This window comes from Diuraphis noxia, unplaced genomic scaffold, assembly GCF_037042655.1.
Source record: "Diuraphis noxia isolate RWA-SAM2 unplaced genomic scaffold, SU_Dnox_SAM2 contig0001, whole genome shotgun sequence".
Lineage (NCBI taxonomy): Eukaryota > Metazoa > Arthropoda > Insecta > Hemiptera > Aphididae > Diuraphis > Diuraphis noxia.
This window is the reverse complement of record NW_028301711.1, coordinates 80,563,359-80,584,471: the sequence shown is the minus strand read 5'-3', so window position 1 is coordinate 80,584,471 and position 21,113 is coordinate 80,563,359. Positions and strand designations below refer to the sequence as shown.

Genomic DNA, 21,113 nt, shown 5'->3' with positions numbered 1-21,113 from the left:
ACGAAAATGTGCAATTTATTTTGAGTTAGAAATTCATAAAAATGTTGCTTTTTAAATCTAAGGTTTGAAAATTCTAATCAAGACTCCTTATGAGTTTGTCTACTTTTATCAAAAAAAAATTTCCACCGGAGAGTCAAATTAAATTTTTATGAGCATTTGAATTACAATATTAGATATTCACTCAAATTCTGTTGTTATATAAAAACGAATAATTATAGAAACTTGAAATTTACATCAAAAATGTATTTCATAAATTAATATACTTGATAAAATTTTCAAAATATTTCAACAATTTTTAAGTGATTTATAGACATTTGAAATTTTCCGTTTTTTTAGTTTTTTATTCTATAAATATCAATAAAATTTTATTCGTTTGGTCAAAAAACTTGAACATTTAATACAACGTTCCCCATAAGTTAATATAATAGCAGATAGGAAATATTAAAAATACATAGGCACTATTTTTTTTTATAACCATTTAAAGTTAAAATTTTGACAACATTTGTTTAATTGAAAATTTACGAATTCTTTAATTGTACAAAATTTATAAAATATTTAACTTTTATAGCTAAGGATTGAAAATTTGATACAAGGTTCCGCAATTTTTTTTGAGAAGCATTCAAAGTTAGAATTTCGACTAAATACGTCATAATTACGAAAATATGCAACTTTTATTTTATTTAGAAAAAATACAGTGACCCATTCAAGTGACTTTTTCCAACGATTTTTTTATTTTGTTTTTAGATTCAATATTGAAGGACGTCGTATAGTTGATATTGGTTATGTGTTTAAAAAAATTGCTCAAATATACCATGAACCATATGGTTGTAATTTTAGTAATTTACTTTTGGTTGAAGAGCGTAAAAACGGATTTTTTAGTGAATTCTTGTTTACATGTAACATGTGTCATAAACATGAGGTTATTGAATCTGAAAATCCAAATTCTACTTTAATGAACGTCAATACGGCAATAGTAACAGCAGTTGTGAATTCAGGCCAAGGTTTTACTCAGCTGGAAACCTTTTCTGCTATTATAAATATGCCTAGTATGTGCAATAAGTTGTATCAAAAGCTACATGAAGATGTTCATAAGTTTACAAGTGAAACAGCTTGGGAGTCAATGTCACTTGCCGCAGAAGAAGAGGCTAAACTGGCAGTGGCAAACGGTGATGTCCGAGAAGACGGAATTCCTATGATTACTGTCATAGCTGATGGGGCTTGGTCAAAGAGAAGCTACAAGTCAAATTACAATGCTTTGTCTGGAGTTGTAAGGAACAATAGTTAAATTTATCAATTTATAAATAATATAAGACAGTAAATATAACAAATATTTATCTTAGGGTTGCATTGTTGGTGAAAAAACCAAAAAAGTTATTTTTTTGGGAATCAGAAACAAGTATTGCTCGGTTTGTGTGAAAGCAGAGGCAACCTCCAAGGAACCAACAACACACAAGTGTTACAAAAATTGGGAAGGGACGTCAACGGCTATGGAGTCAGACATAATACTTGAAGGATTTAGGCAAAGCATAAGCATGCATAATTTAATTTACCGTAAACTTATTGGAGATGGTGATAGTTCGGTCACAAAAAAATTAAGTATTGCTCAACCGTATGGACCCAACTGTTTGGTAAAAAAGATTGAGTGTAAAAACTATATTTTGCGAAATTACATCGGTAAACTTAATGACATGGCAGCCAAACGAAAAAGTTCTAGTGGCAAGGTGGTACCAGGATTTTTGAGAAAACTTTTAAAAAATAGTAAGCTTCGAATTAGGTAAGTGTTTAGTCAAATAATAAGTATTATTGTCTTCATACATAATAACTTTTTTTATTTTGTTTTTAGGTATGGAATAACAAAAGCAATTGATCATTGGAAAAATAATGGAAATTTAACCCACAATCAAAAGGTGACATTTTTAAAAAAAGATATCGACAATGGTCCATACCATGTATTTGGGAGTCACTACAATTGCGATCCGTAAAAAATAAATATAGATTACTTTTAAATGATTATTTTCTCAATCATAATTAATTATCATAATTTTAGATATTTTTGTAAACCTAAACCTGATAATATTAATTATGTGCCTGAGATGGAGAACTGTGGTTTATGGCAAGACATTTCTGCAGCTAAAAATTTAGTATCTTTTAATTCAGATAGCCTAGTTTATGATCTAACCAATAACTACGTTGAATCATATAATAGTATTGTAGCTAAATTTGTGGGTGGAAAAAGAATCAACTATTCATTGAGAGGTACCTATAATTCAATTTATTATGTATTTGTATGCTTTTAATTATTTATTAATATATTATATATCTCTGTCACCGGCAATATAGACAATTCCGGTATTTTGCAAACTGCCTAGGCATTATGTATGTTGCCGACCCATTTTAGGCAATATAAATAAAACATATAATTTTTAATATTATTTTACATATAACCTAGGTATTTTATAAAATACCTAGCCATTATGTAAAATGTCAATTTCTTTTTAGGCAGAGTAACAAACAATTTCTCATAATCTGTTAAAACATTATATTACTTTTTATCTATTTAATTATATTTATTATTAATTATATATTATTTATTATAAATATTTTTTAATTTTAATTTATATTTTTATACATATATAATAGTAATATTATTTATAAATTTTACTTAAACTAAAAGCTACTTATTACAACATGTTATAGAAAAATGACATTTTGAAGTGCACAAAACATTATTTTTAAGGCAAATGCACTTTTTATTTTGACACTTGGTCTTACCAACACATTTTGTTTATTTTGATCATATTTCCTATTTCATTTCTGGCATTATACATAATACCTAGGCAAAGCTCGTATTGTGTTTATTTCCGAGTGATTTTCGGCATTTTATATAATGCCTAGGTATTTTTCAAAACACCGGATTATCCATATTGCCGGTAACATATCCAATGCAAAGACTATATACGGCACGACTGCTACGCCATCTCGGCTAGTGCGTTTCCCCCTCTATTATTATAATATGATAATCCTTATCACTTACAATATTAAAATACCTCACCTACCAATATTTTAGGGTCATATAATACTAGATGTATGACAGCAGTATCGGCATTTAACTTTGGTCCGGAATATATACGAAGACTACACAAGACAGCTACAAAAGAAAGCCCCGGTAGATTTACGAAGCGTTTCATTTCCAAGTTGCAAAGGGCAAAAGAAGTTAGGTCAAAAACCAAGAAAAAACTAAACTTTAAAACATCAACCAAATTGTATGCTTTCTAAAGACAATTTTCAAGTTATTTTATATTAATATTATAGTAAAAGCAATTTTTTTTTCCTTCTAGAACTCGGGGTAAAATTTTTACTGGGGCTGATAAGGATTATGGGGACTTAGATGAATTAGGCTGTACTGAAGTTGAAATTTCATCAGCAGAGTTGGAGGCCAAACGATCAACTGTTATAAATAGTTTAAAACTTAATTCCCAAGAAATATTTGTTCTAGAAAGAAACACAATAGATCAGGTTTGAAAAATAGGATATAAAATTTTATATAAAAATTTAGGATGCTAAAAAAAAAATTAAGCTTGAGATTCTGAAGATTTTAATAGTGTCAATGTTATCCTCAGGGTAAATGTGATACTTGGCATACTGAGCGTAAACATCGGCTGACTGCTTCAAACTTTGGTAGAGTATGTAAGCTCAGAAAAAGTACTCCTCGGACTAATACTGTCAAGTATATATTGTACGCAGCAGATTTAATATCGAAGACTCCAGCAATGACGTAAGAATACTATACAGTACATTTTATTCTATATTATTTATGTAGGTTACGTTGATAATTTATTTATTTAGGCATTTGTGATTAATTAATAATTATTAATTATTTAAATTTTTTTCTATTAACGCGAGAAACTCCGGACGGGACAGCTAATATTTTATAGAATACCTATAATGTACGAATGTAGGCATAGTGTAAATAATTAATTGTTATTATGTTCATTTTGTTTTGTTTGCTAATATAGATACGGAATACAATATGAACCAATGGCTAGGGATGCATTTGAATCTCTATTCGATGTTAAAGTTTTACCAGCTGGTTTATTTGTTGACGAACAATTTAACTTTTTAGCCGGTTCTCCAGACGGATTGGTGGGAGAAAATCAAATTATTGAAATAAAATGCCCACACAATAGTAAAGATTTGACACCTCGCCAAGGAGTTGTGGCTAACAAAATTAAATATTTAAATATAAATGATTATGGTGATCTGCAATTGAACAAAAACCATGTCTATTACTACCAGGTTCAGGGTCAATTAAGAGTAGCCAATAAATGCTCATGTTATTTTATAGTTTGGACTCCTAAAGGTAATAAACAATAATATATTACATATAACCAATATTACCGTTCTTTTTTTTTTTACACATAAACATTTGAAATTAAGTAGGTACATTAGTGGGTACAGGTAACACAGTACAAGCTACATATATTTTTTTAATTCATAGTTACTCTTTAAATATGTACCTATGGTTTTTTTGTTTTCAGATATGTTTGTAGAAATAATTATGCGTGATGATGACTTCTGGAGGGATAAAATGGAAACGCAATTGATCGAATTTTATAACTGTTATTTATTGAATTAAATTGTAAATCCTAAAATTTTAAAATAAATGGAAATTTTGTAAGCTATTATAACTGCAATTAGTCAAGTACGATGTATCTACTATTTTTTTTTTAGTTTATATTTTATTTGTTATTCGTATATTATTTAAATAATGATTTACAATAATAAATAATAATATATACGATGGACGGCTTTTACAATTTATTACTGATAAACCGTACTATTACCTACAACACGTCGCATCGTCAAAAGCAAGTTATTGTTTGGTGAATTGCTAATTGATGTATTTACGAGTATACCGGTTATGTGTGGTGACACAAATGCACACACAGATAAGAATATGTACGCACGCGCATGCACAAGTCAGTGATCGACTTCAATTACTATTTATCGAAGTACTATTTAGATGAACAAAAATGCTTTTACAGGAAAAACTCTCACGCCTTGATTATATGTCGGATTTTGATTTTTTTTTTTTTTTTTATCTGAAAGATGAGAACTTTTTGCAGGTCGGATCAAAGCCCGAATTTTAGTTTTACTTTAAACAGTGCTAGAAAAATAAGTTTAAAAAATAACAAATTTTGTGTATTATTTAAATGCACATTTTAGCTTTTACAATTCTTATTTTAAAAATTGAGCTTTGATCCGACTTGCATAATATTCTCTTCTTTTAAATAAAAAAAAAAATTAACAAAATCTGACAATTCTACAGAGCACGAGAGTTTTTCCTGTAAGACATGTTTTTGCACTAAAACCGCACTGGCTCCGACCCCCTTAAAATAATAACAGTTATTAATAATATAATAATTTATTTATTAGAACTCAAATGATTCAACTATACTGATTGCTAATACTGACGAAAGTCAGAGGAAAAAATAATAAAAGTTTTATAACTTTATAAGCCATTTTGAAAATTTGTCATCAATAATATTATATAATAGTACAAATGATAGCTGAAAACGAATGTAAACTCTTGGGAAAATATCAATATATCATATCATATCACGTGGTTACGGCCTATGGGAAACAAGCTAAAAATACACTTTAATCATTTTGAAAACAGTTGTTATCACATTCAAAATTGTAAACAAATCGCCTCAATTTCTTATCTATGTTGGACACGTAATGAATTTGAGGTGTCCTATCCATGTCTTTATTATCTATGGCTTTAATTCATAACGAATAATGATATAAATACAATATATATAATATTATAATATGTAGTGCACGCGTGTGTACGTTTCTATAAGTCTATGCCTTATTACTATATGGTCTATGCCGACCCCGCACATCGTATCCCGCCAACGTGGCGAAAACGTTTACTTAATACGGGTGACTTTGGGTCTAACATCATGTTGGTACGGGAAACGTTTCCATGTTTTTCGGAGGTTCAGACTTCAGGTCATAGGGAAACAAAACTCCAATCAGCTGATCGAGTTTCGCTTCAATAATATTGATACTAGTAATGGTAACAGTGATGAGATTGATGATTATTGATTATTTTAGTATGATAAAGAAAAAAAATTATTCATATTACCAAAAACTGAATAAATTGTAGAAAATTAACGGAAACACTTTTATAAATATTTGAACCATCAAAATTTTTCTAAAAATCGGGTTTATAAATTGGCTATTTTGAATTTTTCAAATACATTTTTTATCAAATTTTAAATTTTTTATTTTCAGAATTAAAAAAGTAAAAAAAATTGTTTATATAAAACATGTAGCTCAAGCGTCTAAAAAAAAATACAAAAAAAAAAAAAAATATAGAATACCAAAAAAGTTATTCCATATGTCAGTACTGTTTGTTACACCCTGTATATATATATATTATTATTATTATACATTATACTAGCTATATTATACAAATCCTGACACGCATATTCCCCCTAACACAGTAACACACACGCACACTATGTAATATGTAATATTGATTAGTATAAATAAGCAGCTTACGTGTATTTATAACTTTCTTAAATACGGAAAAACCATATTGCACCAACTAAAATATAATTGCGCCCGGAGATCACCCCGCGAACCGCATCCCGACTATACGGTTATCCGATAATCGTTATCGCACTTCGGTCATCGGTATTCGATATTTCGATAATAATTATAGTATTACACTGACTAAAGTGACTATCAAAGTATCTACTATCGAGTATTCGAGTATTCGAGTTTGCCATTCGGCGTACGCGTATTTGGCATTCGGCATTCGGCTAGTCACATAGGCGGACATTTGGTTCAATTTTTAGGGGGGCTATAATAATCCAATGTAAAGTGGACCACTTTATCCAATGATAAAGTTTTATGTGAAGTCCATTTAGCCATGCAAGTGAGGTGATGTTTGGTTTCAGAATGAGCAAAAAGCTTACTTAATTTATTTCTCATAGCACCCCTTGAACCACTTAGCTATAGTAGAAGCAATGAAGCAAACAATTTACAATATTTTATATAAATATATATTAAAATAATACTATAATAGTTAGGCACATAACATTTTAAAAACAACTTGCCTTCTTCCAGTTTTTAAAACCAGCCTTAGTAAAACTATCTATGCAATTATCATTAGCACCACTGCTATAGTTACGGCAAGCAAAGCAATAAACTGCATCTTTAGAAATACTATATTCTAACCATTCATGCTGAATATAATATGAAGCATTAAAGCTTCGATTTTGTGTTCCAAATCTAGTCATAGGATATGACTAAAATAATGAAATATCATGTTATTATCATAACAATAAAATTATTAATAATAAAATATCAAACATAATATAAATAAATAATAATATATATAACACAAAATATCAAGCATGTTGACAAAAGCATATATTATTTTTAAATTCAAATTCAAATTTTATTGTTTCATGTTTCATAGTTTCATAGGTAGGAAACAAATAGCAGCACTTACCTTCAAAATTGGACGCACTGGTCCACTTAACAAGTTTCCTAAATCACTAGTTCCGTTATTAACTTTTTCTAACTCTAAGTCATCTAATTCGTCATGGTCAACTGGTCCATTTAACGTGTTTCTTAGATCACCAGTTTCGTTATTAACTTCTTCTAATTGTAAATCATCCAAGTCGTCATTGTAAACGAGGTTTGTTTCAATGTTGTTAACATTTTTTATTTTTTCTTTCTTTTTAAGATCTTTTTTCACATTAAAAATACTAAACAAATTTGCCATGTTCAAAAATCAAAACACTTAACGTCTACGTCACAACACTCAACCGAGTCAACCGAACTACCAATTAAACTATTATAGTATTATTATAGTTGTATACTCGTATTCAACAATATTAACCGTCAATGGCGTCAATACTCAATTGTCATAACCACAAAAACGTTGAAACCTAAACAATTTTTATACACACAGATATATAAAAATTTTTATATATCTGTGATTATACACTAATTAATAATAATAATTATTATTATCAGAATGTCAGCGCGGCACGTGAGAGACCGTTTCTATCATGAGTAACCTAACCGCCGCCTAGCATACCGATAAGACGTGATAACGCGTCGTCTATGGGATATCCGCGTGACCGCGTGTTCGTAAATTAAATGAATTCGGTCAGTTGTTGGTGGCGGTGGATTTGATTGTTTGATGGCTATATATTCTAAGATTTTTAATGATATTATATTAGCGTCATTTGTTGGTTAAATATTATTTTACGATTTTCAAATAAAACGAAAACATAATAATTAAATCAACGAATAACATTAATAATTAAATTTCGATTTTGAGGGGGCTATTAAAATATTTAGGGGGGCTAAGCCCCCCTAAGCCCCCCCCCCCCCGATGTCCGCCTATGGCTAGTCATCATCATTGTGGATCATTGTGGCTGTTATTAATTTATTATTCTGCTGTGAACTAATATTTATTGATCCTGGTATAGAGTATTGACTGTTTTGAGTGTTTTAACGTTTCTAAAATCTAAAGTTGCTGTATTCTGCGGTTAATGGTTATACATTGCACATGGCAGCTGGCAGCACATTGTATGCGGAGTATCATACATTTATTTGAAAGCTATTGTTATTAAGTGGTCGTTAAGTGTTATTACTAGCTGTTGTTATATTTTTCATTAGCTGCTGATTTTAATTTGAATAACAGCTCTACTAGTGTATTTAACATTTTAAAGTTAATTATTTATTTTATTTAATATGCCTCGACTCCCAATTAGTAAATCTACTAAACGTAGAAGATATTTGGAAGAGGTTGAAACAGTTGATTTTATTATTGAAAATCAAGAACATTTTTTACCACCAACAAGTACATCTCCGAGTACATCCCAGATTAATACTACTAATTTGTTAACCGAAAGTCAACATCATTCCATCATCATTTATCAGTAGTGTAAATGTGAATAGTACATCAGGGAGCACAGTTTCAAATATTGATTTTGATGATAATAGTGTAGACAAACTAGAATTTGAATATTTTAGCTCAGATTCTGACTATGATGAATAATGTGTGTCAAATGGAAATAATATTTTTAATAATGATGATTCCATTCTTAAATTATTAGCGCATTGGAGAATTGAAAATAATATTACTTTATTTGCATTCTATTTTATAATTGCTACATACAGTAGACGTTTGTTTTCTATGGTTAACTCGGAGTGAGGTCCGACTAACCAATAAAGTTTTCGCATTTTATCTTTAATCTGAATTTTTTTCTGACGGACGTGGTGTTTCCAGTTTAGACAAGAGTCAAGGTGCATTCCAAGATATTTTGCTGCATTTTTTTGTGGGATTGGTGATTGATTCAATATTATTTGGATGGTTTCGGTTTTGCGTAACGTATAGTTAACGTGCACCGATTTATCGCCATTAATCTTAATTTTCCAACGTCTTGTCCAGGCAAAGATATTGCCGATTGACCTCTGTAAGTTATTGGTTGCAGTAAGCTGACTATTACGTGTTGACAAAATTGCTGTATCATCGGCAAACATAGCTAATGTTGTGTTATCATCGTTTGGTATATCAGCCGTATAGAGTAAATACAAGATAGGTCCTAAAACACTACCTTGCGGTACTCCAGCTGATATATCTTTCCATTCGGTTATCGCTTCTTCGTGTATGACTCGAAATTGACGGTCAGTCAAGTATGATTCAAGAAGTGCACACCAGGTATGTGGCAGCTGATCACGCAGTTTGATGAGGAGTCCTTTGTGCCAGACTTTGTCAAAAGCCTGAGCTACGTCAAGGAATACTCCACAGCAGTACTTTTTTTCTTCAAGAGCTTTACTAATCACATTAGTAACTCGATGTACTTGTTCGATTGTTGAATGTTTGTTGCGAAATCCAAACTGATGTTCTGGTATAAGATTTTTTTCCTCTATAATCGGTTTTAGGCGTTTGAGCAGAAGTTTCTCTAAAAGTTTAGATAAACTTGGAAGGAGTGATATCGGTCGGTATGATGTGACATTTTCAGGTGGTTTTCCTGGTTTGAGAAACATAATAACTTGTGCCCGTTTCCATTGTTCTGGAATGTATTCCAAGCGCAAAATAGCGTTGTATATGTGTGTAAGATGAATGATAGCCTTCTTTGGAAGTTCATTCAGTATTTTTGGACTAATTTCATCATAGCCTGGTGATTTTTTTGGGTTTAAGTTGTTATCTATTTCTTTTGCAATTTCCAACGGTGAGAAATATTTGATTTTTTCACGTGCTGCATTAAGAGATAGGCATTGCAAGGTGTCAAGCTCAGAGTCAATAGTGTTTGACATAAATACGTGTTCAAGAAGCCGAGCGTATATTTCAGCTTTTTCTTGTTCGCTTCGTGCCCAGGTGCCGTCTTCTTTGCGGAGTGGTGGTATCTGAACATGGGGCTTCTTCATGAGTCTTGTGGCTTTCCATAATGAATAACCAATATTATCCGTCGCAGTGAGACCACTTAAGTATGATTTGAATGTTTCATTTTTCATTTCTTTGATTTTGTCATGAAGAATTTGGCTTACTCGGTTCCATTCGGTTTTATCCGTTGGGTTCCGTGTACTATGCCATGTTCGTCTCGCTCGACGTTTATGTTGGACTAGTTTTCTTATTTCTAGTGGGTAAGTTAACTGGTGATTACCATTGATAGCTACCGGAGTTGCTATTTTCGCCGCACTAACAATGTCATAGGTTAATTTTTTTACGGCAATATTAATATCTGCTATTGTTCTTAATCGAGTTGAAAGTATTATTTTTTCTTCGAGGGTATTTCTGAATAGGTTCCAATTTGATTTTTTGTTTGTTATAGACATTTTTTTTTGTTTCATTATCACATCAGAGCTTAATGAGAGAAGCACAGGAATGTGATCTGACGTAAGTTCTAATAGTCCTTCAACTTCCGTATAATTTGATGAAATTCCTTTCATTACGTAAAAGTCAATAAGATCAGGTAATTTATTTGGGTCAGTCGGCCAATATGTTGGTTTTCTAGTTGAAATGAATTGTGCTTTAATTGTATTTGCTGATTTGAACAATTCCCGCCCTTTGGTGGTAATCAATTTCGATCCCCAAAATGTGTGTTTGGCATTATAATTTCTTCCAGCAATGAATCTGATACCGAGTGTCTGGAAGAATTCAATGAACTTTTTGTCATCTACTTTATGTCTTGGTGGACAATAAATTGCAGAGATAGTTAGATCATTGTTGCCGTCATTGATATGGACACTAGTTGCCTGTAAATATTCTTGAGGATGTTTATCAAGTTCGTAATGTTTAATTGTTTCTTTTATTATTACTGCAGTTCCTCCATGAACGCGATTGCTCGGATGTTCTGTTGTATATATTCGATAGCCATGTAATTTTAGAGTAGTCCACGGAAATAGAAAATTTAAATGTAAATAAGTGTTAAAATTAAATATTCTACTTTTATAATTTTTTTAGTTTATTCTATAATATTGTCAATACAATTTTTTTTGTTCGGTAAAAAAGCATGACAATTTAATACAAGGCTCCCTTATATATTGTTACTATAGCAGTTGAATAATATTAACCCTTCAATGCGTGATGTTGCACATTTGCTACAATCTTTTGTTATAGTTTATATATATATATATATATATATATTATAGTAGTTATCGTATATTCGATGTAGGGTAACAGGCCCAGTGAATGAACAGGTCCAATAAATGAACACTTCGTTGTTTTCTTTAAATAATAAGGCATACATCGATTAATACAATAATGTATTTAGTTTAACACTATGTTGAACTTATAATAAGGTAACACTGTAAATTGTATTATCATAGGAGCATTATTCAATTTGTTAGAATGATAAGCTTTTCCCTCCATTAATTATCACCATAGTTTTTATCAAATTATTTAATTTGTGATTTTATTTTTTCATTTTGTTAAGAGCGTATAACGTTTTTAATTTTGTTGACAGAGGTTCAAACAAGGTAAGTTTCGATAGAGTTAATATTTTAATACATATATTTAATTGGTTTTAAGCACTTTTCTTATTTTTCTTACTATATAATCGCTGTTTAAGCACTGGTGTTTACAATCAACAAAATTCCACTAAATGAACAGTGTTCATTAACAGGTTTTAAATTTTATTTGTTGTATTCAGTAAATGAACAACTGTTTATTTACTGGGTTTATTCACAAATACAACTTTAGTCCTGTGAATGAACACTTAACATTTTGAAGAAAAAAAATACTCAAACTAGGTGCATTAACCTTTTTTAATTGCTTTCAAGTGTTATAGTTTTAAACTAATAGAAATATTATTAATTGTTTTCATTATCTAAATTTTGTTTTAATAGTTTAAACATGAGTGAAACGGAATCATCTGAAAAATTAAAACAAGGGAAGAAATACAAAAGATTTCAATATACCCATAATGATTTGGTTAATGAAGTTGAAGCTATTGTGAGTGAAAAAATCACTCAATCAGGTATACAATGTAACAGGAATACCTAAAGCTACTCTTAGTACAAAGGTATATAATAAAGTTCTTTTAGAACGTAAAATGGGACCACCATCTGTTTTATCAGTTGACAAAGAAAATCAAATTGTAAATTGGATATTGTCAAATGCTTAAGTTGGTTTTCCAGTACACCCTGAACAATTAAAAGATTCAGTACAGTGTTTTAAGAGAATCCACAAAACAAAATCCTTTTATTAATAATCGACCCGGCATTAAATGGTTTAATTTATTTTTGAAAAGACATCCAGAAATTAAAAAAAGAAATGCTGAGATTATATCTAAAGCAAGAGCTAAAGTAACAGAGAGATCTATTCGATATTGGTTTAGTGATGTTAAATTATACTTAGAGGAAGAAGGTAGCTTAGATATACTTAATGATCCGAGAAGGATTTTAAACTGTGATGAAACTGGCTTACAGTTATATCCGAAATCTGGCAAAGTTTTAGGATCTACGACAATGAATAATTTTTATGAATTAGCTAGAAGTGCAGAAAAAGAAAACATTACAGTCCTTGGCACTTATTCTGCAGATGGAAAATCACTACCTCCAATGATTATATACCCATACAAAAGGATTCCTTTGCACATTGCCCAATCTTTGCCAGACGGTTGGGCAATTGGCCGTTCGGATAGTGGATGGATGGTATCCGCCACATTTTATGAATATGTTGCAAATCTAGTTTATCCATGGTTAGTTGAAAACAAAATAGTTTCCTGTCATTCTTTATGTCGATGGTCATAAAAGCCATTCAAGCTTGGAACTTTCTCAATTTTGTTATGATAAAAAAATTCATTTGTATTGCTTGTTGCCAAATTCCACCCACGTCCCACATATTACAACCATGTGATGTTTCCATATTCAAACCTCTAAAATCTTATTGGAAAGAAGTTACCAGAGCACATAATTTAAATTCAAAAAGTCCAATCACAAAAAATAATTTTGGTATAATATTTAAAAAAGCTTTTGATAAAGTTAAACCAGAATCGATCTTTAATGGGTTTAGAACATGTGGGTTATATATATATAGCGGCGGATATACGTGGTATTTTACCTATGTAATCCTGCACCGATATACCGTTTTCTGGACAACTAGACCTCACCACAACTTTATGCAAATTGTAAGTATCCAAAATGCATTTCCCAAAAAAGGGACATCCTAACGAAGCCAGGGATGTGCTTGGCTAAGTGGTAGTGCAATATTTTGATTTTTTATGAATTTTTAACCGAACGTGTGTACCGGAGTAGTCGATAATACGTCTTGTTGATACATATCATACGAAATAAAATTACTAAAAATCCAAATTTTGTACTACCGCTTTCAAAATGATATCCCTCGACTCCAAATGACTCACTCTATACTACCAAGTACTTTTAAATCCCCTGGTAAGTGAATCGGACATATAGCGGCGGATATACGTGGTATTTTACCTATGTAATCCTGCACCGATATACCGTTTTCTGGACAACTAGACCTCACCACAACTTTATGCAAATTGTAAGTATCCAAAATGCATTTCCCAATAAGGGGACATCCTAACAAAGCCAGAGATGTGCCTGGCTTACTCTATACCCCCAAATAGTTTTAAGTCCCCTGGGAAGCGTATTAGACTTGTAGTGGGGGCAAAATCAGTATTTTACCCATGTAATCCTGCACCGATATACCGTTTTCTGGACAACGTGTCGGAACGTTTCTACCGGAGTAGTCGATATTACGTCTTATTGATACATATCATACGAAATAAAATTACTTAAAATCCAAATTTTGTACTGCTTTCAAATTAAAACACCATCAACACAATATTCCCTCCCTACGGCCACACTGCAACGAGTGGTCTCGTATTTCTTATTATCAAATTAATCTGATAACATGATTATCCACGCCGACGTCAAAGTAATGTATCATTAATCTCATTTATATTATGTTAATATTATGTCTTATATTGTTTATATTATGTCTCATGAACCTAATTTATATTATGTTAATTATATTAAATTTTTGATCGTAAATCACATACTTACCTGATGATACTTACTTGATACATACCTTTACTCGTTCGGGTTCTCTATCCATTTTAATGGTGTGATTAAATATGTCTTATATTGTTTATATTATGTCTCAATAATCTCATTTATATTATGTTAATTATATTTTTTTTACTATAAGTTTTACTATTTGTTTGGGCAGCGTTTACAAGGAAAAACATGTCGCTCCTTTTCATGTGTGTGCCAATGACGCATCATTGTATCTTTTGTAAAATTCAAATTATGACATATGGAAATAATATATCCATCGCACATTGGTTTCTGTAATTATTGTGATGCATGCAACATTAAATTTATGAACCGATCAAAATTCCTGTGCCATTTGGCAAGCAATCATCGCGGTCCACTTCCTCTTGTCAATGTCACAAAAAATTTTGATATACACACCTATACAAGTAATTTGAAAATAATGTACTTACTAACAAATTATACCTAAATGTTTTTTTTTGCTATTTTGTAGAGTCCATCGCTACAAGTCCCATCATTGTTAAAAGGTGTGATGTAGAGGCTACACCCAGTGATAAGTGTCCAATCGAGGATGACCGCTACCATTGCAGTATATGCCAAAAAAAGTACAAAAAACATGGTTGGTTCCAAAAACATATAATAACACATTCCCCCAATAAGGTTAATAGTTGTAAAATATGCAATAAAAAACTTTCGTCTCAAAAATCAGTTAAAAGACATAAAGAAATACACAACTCTCGCAGGAAGAGGTATAAATGTAAGATGTGCAAAAGTTCTTTTCTTCAAATAAGTGATCTGAATTATCACCAAAAAACCATACATATCAAACATGAGTTAATTAAATGTCTCCATTGTACCAAAACATATGCAACTGAAAAACAATTGAAAATACACACTAATGATGTACATTTGCACCTCAAACCTTATAAATGTCAATTGTGCGAACTATCATTTGGTATGTCAATAGCACTCTTCCGACATCGTCAAAAAGTAATACATTAAATGTAATACTACCACAAATACAGTTTTATAAAAAAAGCTTTTTTGTTTCAGGTACACATAATGACCTCAAATGTTGACACCTGACTGATAAGCCAACAACGTATACGTCGTAAACTTTTGTCACTACCCTTGATGTACACAGATAAACAAGTAATTTGAAAATAATATACTTACTAACACATTATACCTAAATGTAAACCTGAGATAATGTGTATAAGTGTATAAGTAATATTTGTCCGTAGAAATGTGTCTGGTCCCACAATATGTTAACAGATTGCACAATCTGTTAAAAATCAGTGATATAGTTAATTTAAAATATAATATAAAAAATATATAAAAAATAAATCCTAATTATTTATAAAAAAAATTCATTATAAATCATATTATTTGTATACATCAATGACAAATATATAATATAAAAAAAATGTTATCAAAAAATTGTATAATGATTTCAACCCAAAGTATACTTAATAAAAAATACATTCATCGTTTCACTCATAATCTAAAATTATAATATAAAAAAATGGGACTTCAACCCAAAGTCTACTTAATAAAAAATACATTCATCGTTTCACTCATAATCTAAAATTATAATATAAAAAAATGGGACTTCAACCCAAAGTCTACTTAATAAAAATACATTCATAATAGAAAAAAAAATGTTAATAAAAATATAAATTAAAAATGTTAGTAAAAATATAAATTAAAAATTATATCAGGAATTTATAATCTCATCAACCCATTAAATGCTAATTGGCTGTCTAAAAAATAATCAAATGTGGAGCTGAAATAATTTTTAAGATATATTTTAGTTAAATAATAAATAAATAATATGAATAGTTTACTTACAGTCCATAGAATGACATTTTTGATGGTGGTTGTTTAGTGTGTGTACTATACTGTGTACTCATTGGTAGCACGATTGACTTATTTTTTTTAACAATTTCTATGTTTTTTATGTTGTCATTTATTTTTTCGTGTAGTTCCTTCAGTTTTAAATTATATACATTAAAAATATTATTCATATTCGAATCAAAATTTGTATTAATAATATTATTTAATACACTTTCAATAATATTAATTTTAGTTTTAAGGGAGTTACTGTGTGATATATTTTGTTTTTTTTTATTTTCATATTCTGTTATATTTGCACCAAACATTATCGTATTCATCTAAGAATAGTAATAATAATTATTATTATTATTATTATAAAATATATCATTGTACATATAGTCAGGGGCGGATTTAACAATTTTCCGCCCCCATGCCAAATTAAATTTGCCGCCCCTATCCAAAAAAAAACTTTTAAACTACTTTTTTAATAAGTTATCCTCATATTAATTTATTTTTTCAATACCTAATACCAATACAATTAATTTTCATTAAATAAACTAAAAAAAATTCTGATTCTAATATAACATCTTTTGTTTATTTTTTCAAAGTAACAATACATAATTTAATAAATATAATAAAAAATTTAATTATTTTAATTAATTAAATACATTTTATTTAATTTTAATATTACATAGGTTTTCTTCTTGATTTAATGCTTGAGAATTCATCAATAATGTCTAAAATCGAAATAAATATTCGACATAATTTTGCCGCCCTCCAAAATTTGCCGCCCTATGCGGCCGCATGGTTCGCAGTGCCTTAAATCCGCCCCTGCATATAGTATTTACATGTTAATAGTTAAATAGTTATATTTACTTTATATATGTGGGCATTGATTTGCAATTCTTCCTTTGTTAAACAATAAAATCTATTGATTATGCAATCTTTTCTTAAGGCATAGTTAAAGATGATTGATTTAATCTTTGGGTTAAGAATATTAATTTTATAAACATACGCCGAATGACTATAATAATTATGTTTCATTAATCCATTGTGCTGCTCAATTTTTTTGACTGTTTTTAATATGAAAGAATGACAATCATCATATATGTCATTCTTATTTATTATGTTCATTACCAAACTAAATGATTGGCATATATTATGCATCTGAAAATGATGTATATTACATTTAAATTATAAACAATGATATAATATTAGTATAAATGATGACTTATTACCGTAGCATGGATAGCGGCTGTATTACTCATAAAAATGTATAAAAAGTGTAATACCATGGCATCGCTGTACGTGAATATGTCTGATTGAAATTTGGTACTATTTGTCAGTTTAAATAATTTTGTGCCCACTCCCACATATTTATCTGTTGTACATATCCTGTTAAAATGTTTATTGTGTATAGTTATCGTGTTTTGTTATTGTGTATTGAAATTGGTTATTTGAACCACTTACGGATTAACTTCAAAATTTTCATCCAACTTTAAATAATTATTATAACGTACACATTTTTCCCTAAACTCATGGAATTTAAATTTAATAATAGAATAATATATATGTCCATTACCACAAATGACCTGTCTCTTATAAATATTAAATGTATTATAAATAAAATCTATTATATGTTGCAACTTGCAACACTCAACATACAACATAATGATATTTTTAAAATTATTCAAGTAATTTTTAAGGCTACATCTGTAAATATTTAAATAGTTGAATTATTGCCATATTATTATTAAATATTGTTAAATAATGAATGCTTAATACTCACAAATCTGTGTTAATAAAAATATTAGTTTCTTCGACCTTCATTTTGTTTATTAAAAAATCCATCATTCTCATATAATCTTTTGTATTTGTAATATTATTTTGTTTCAAATATAACCACAGTTCATTTGGCAACATATTTGGTAATTTTGTAATAATGTTATTTAATCTATCGTTTTCCTTATATACAATTCTTATTTGAAAATCTATCTCTTTTAGATTACTACAGTTTCTAATAAACATTATAAGTGTAAAGGTAATATTATAGGTTTTAGGTAGTATAATCATAGTATACATACTTGTGGAATAATTCAGTTAAGCTAAATAATTTTTTAACTTGCACACTATTAATTTTGTTTTTAGCTTCTTGGTATGCCAATTTTTTAATATTTTTATTTTTTTTTGCAAATTTAGGTTGACTATAAACATATTTTTTTGCCAATTCGTCGATGTCAGTGTTCGGGGAATTATTACACAAAATTTGAACTATACTGCAAACATTCTTAGATAAACTAAAATTGTAGATTGTTCCATCAGATATATTCGATTGCACTTCACAAGCATTCCTCAAATACTTGTGAGAATCAATCATCCGACCAAAACTTTTTAAAATATTGTTTAAATCTTCAGGATCTACACTGATTGTATTTTCACACGTTTTGTCCATCATATTGTTTACAAAACAAATAGCACCCGCAACACAAATTGTTTTTTCCTTGTAAGATATAAGAAAAAAAATTTAATTTGGAAAAAAAAACTAGATTTATGCTTACATTTTCATAAACTTTTTTTTTTTTCCTAATTTGAAAATGTTTCATGGCCTCTTCGGGTTGCATTTTGGGTTGCTCTAATATATAATATAATAAATAAATTTGATATTTTATAATATTATAAAATAATTACTCACCAATAAAATCGGAAAATGAATATTGTTTTACTGGTAGTTCATATATATAGTCAATTGGCTCCTGTGGTGGATCTAATATATATATATATGTATATATATATATTTTTTTAAATAAATATTTAATTTTTAATAGAATAAAGTAACTATTCATAATTATTAAAATAAAAATAAAGTAATTACCAATAAAATCTGAAAATTTCAGAAAATCAAATACATTATAATATTTTTTGTTCGTAATTTGTTTTTTTAGAGCATTATTAACGATAAATTCCGTTCTTCGGTTGTACATTTTTGTAATATAAAAATATATAAATTCAAAAAAATCGATATATTCAAAATTATAATAAAATAAATAATTATAATTGAATAAAATAATAATTATAAATAAAATAATTTGTGACCACAGATTACAATAAAACAATTAACACAAAATCTGGATGACGATAAAATGCATTGACGAGTGACGAGTGACGAGTGACGATATGTGTCAAATTCAACAGGCTCAAAGGTCGCCTTTTCAAAATAATTGGTTTTACCTGCACTACAAGTCTAATTCGCATACCAGGGGACTTAAAACTGCAAGTGGGTATAGAGTAAGTCATTTGGAGTCGAGGGATACTATTTTGAAATCTGTAGAACTAAATTTGGATTTTTAGTAATTTTATTTCGTATGATATGTATCTATAAGACGTAATATCGACTACTCCGGTAGACACGTTCGGTTCAAAATTCATAAAAAATCAAAATATATATCTACCACTTAGCCAAGCACATCTCTGTCTTCGTTAGGATGTCCCCTTTTTGGGAAATGCATTTTGGGTACTTAAAATTTGCATATAGTGGCGGTGAGGTCGAGTTGTCCAGAAAATGGTTTAAAAAAATATTATTGTCGGTTGTACACTTCTATTCTTAGTAATCCTGTCGGCCAATACAGAGAAAACCCAAAAGTTATTCCGATAACGCGAATAATATCGATATCTCCGTCGTACGTCTTATGTGCAGTATTTCAATCGTGAATTCCACATTAATAACGTCTATTTTCCCCCACCACCAACCGTGTCTAGCGCACCGACGTCGTCGACGGCCAACAGGATTACCATTAATAATTTCATTTTCCATCTCGCGCTCCTACGAGATTGAGCCTTGCATTTTGTCTTCTGCTGAAACAGACAAAGATGCCTCAAAATAGACCAAGATCCCATATATTGTCCTGGGCCGACGATTGTGCAACCGCGGAGTACATTGACAAACACCTAGGTAATATTTTTATTCATATTTAATTAATATTTTGTAGTACAAAATCATGATTTTTAATTAATTTTAAACCTATACGTATCTATTATAAAATTGAAAATAATGAACAACTAATACTTAGGAATATTTGCAAAAAAACAATAAATACAATTTCTAAAAAAAAAAAATAAATACTTAGGAATATTTGCAGAAAAAATATAAATAAAATTTCAAATTAATTTATTTTATTTATAAGGATTATACATTTTTTTTAAAAAATTATGTGAACTATTGTAGGAATACAAATAGCTTATACACGTTCTAATATTTTATAAGTTTTAAGTATGCTAACAAACTTTAGTATGCAGTATATCGTATTAGTAATTCGTATTATTAGTAAGCAATCGGTTTATCGAGATTATCTACGTCTTTGTCCCCCACCACCACCCGCTGTGTCAACCGCGCCGCCGTCGTTGTCGGCGTGCGGCGACAGGATTACTAATAATATCTTTTAGCCGGCTTTTGTACTTCATTCAATCACCTTACGTTAAATTTTAACTTTTATAGGGTTCGAAACGCACAAGACTCGTGCTGAACAATTTGAATTAAAAACCAAACGTGAGAAAGATATATTTAACGATCAGAGGATCATGTACGAACACTCAATTAATGATCATAGATATAAGTACGCCAAGAACAATAATTATAAAAATAAAAAAAATGACGTCAAAATAGTGGCGACGACAAATCTAGACATTGGTCAACAAATTAAAACCTTATGCGGTAGGAC

At 29.6% G+C, this 21,113-nt stretch overlaps 1 protein-coding gene and 1 pseudogene across 2 annotated transcripts; both read left to right on the top strand.

Moving 5' to 3' along the window:
• Positions 1-1,761: 1,761 nt before the first annotated feature.
• Positions 1,762-4,697, top strand: LOC149061972 (uncharacterized). Of its 2 annotated transcripts, XM_089217091.1 has the most exons (6): positions 1,762-1,978; positions 2,048-2,256; positions 3,068-3,263; positions 3,339-3,516; positions 3,621-3,775; positions 4,017-4,697. In XM_089217091.1, the coding sequence occupies exons 2-6, from the start codon at positions 2,094-2,096 to the stop codon at positions 4,372-4,374; spliced, it is 1,050 nt and encodes a 349-aa protein (XP_089073217.1). In that variant the 5' UTR covers positions 1,762-1,978; positions 2,048-2,093; the 3' UTR covers positions 4,375-4,697. The 2 variants fall into 2 exon arrangements, with proteins under 2 accessions (XP_089073217.1, XP_089073216.1); XM_089217090.1 differs by having other exon boundaries at positions 1,968-2,256.
• A 7,697-nt stretch (positions 4,698-12,394) lies between these two features.
• Positions 12,395-13,712, top strand: LOC149061971 (uncharacterized; annotated as a pseudogene).
• The last annotated feature ends 7,401 nt before the right edge of the window (positions 13,713-21,113 follow it).

What these genes read in the sequence shown, in the direction of transcription:
- LOC149061972 (XM_089217090.1), top strand. Translation starts at nt 2,007, where the DNA reads ATGATTATTTTCTCAATCATAATTAATTATCATAATTTTAGATATTTT. An exon ending in AATCAACTATTCATTGAGAG is followed by an intron (nt 2,257 to 3,067) that starts GTACCTATAATT and finishes CCAATATTTTAG; the next exon opens with GGTCATATAATACTAGATGT. An exon ending in TTTAAAACATCAACCAAATT is followed by an intron (nt 3,264 to 3,338) that starts GTATGCTTTCTA and finishes TTTTCCTTCTAG; the next exon opens with AACTCGGGGTAAAATTTTTA.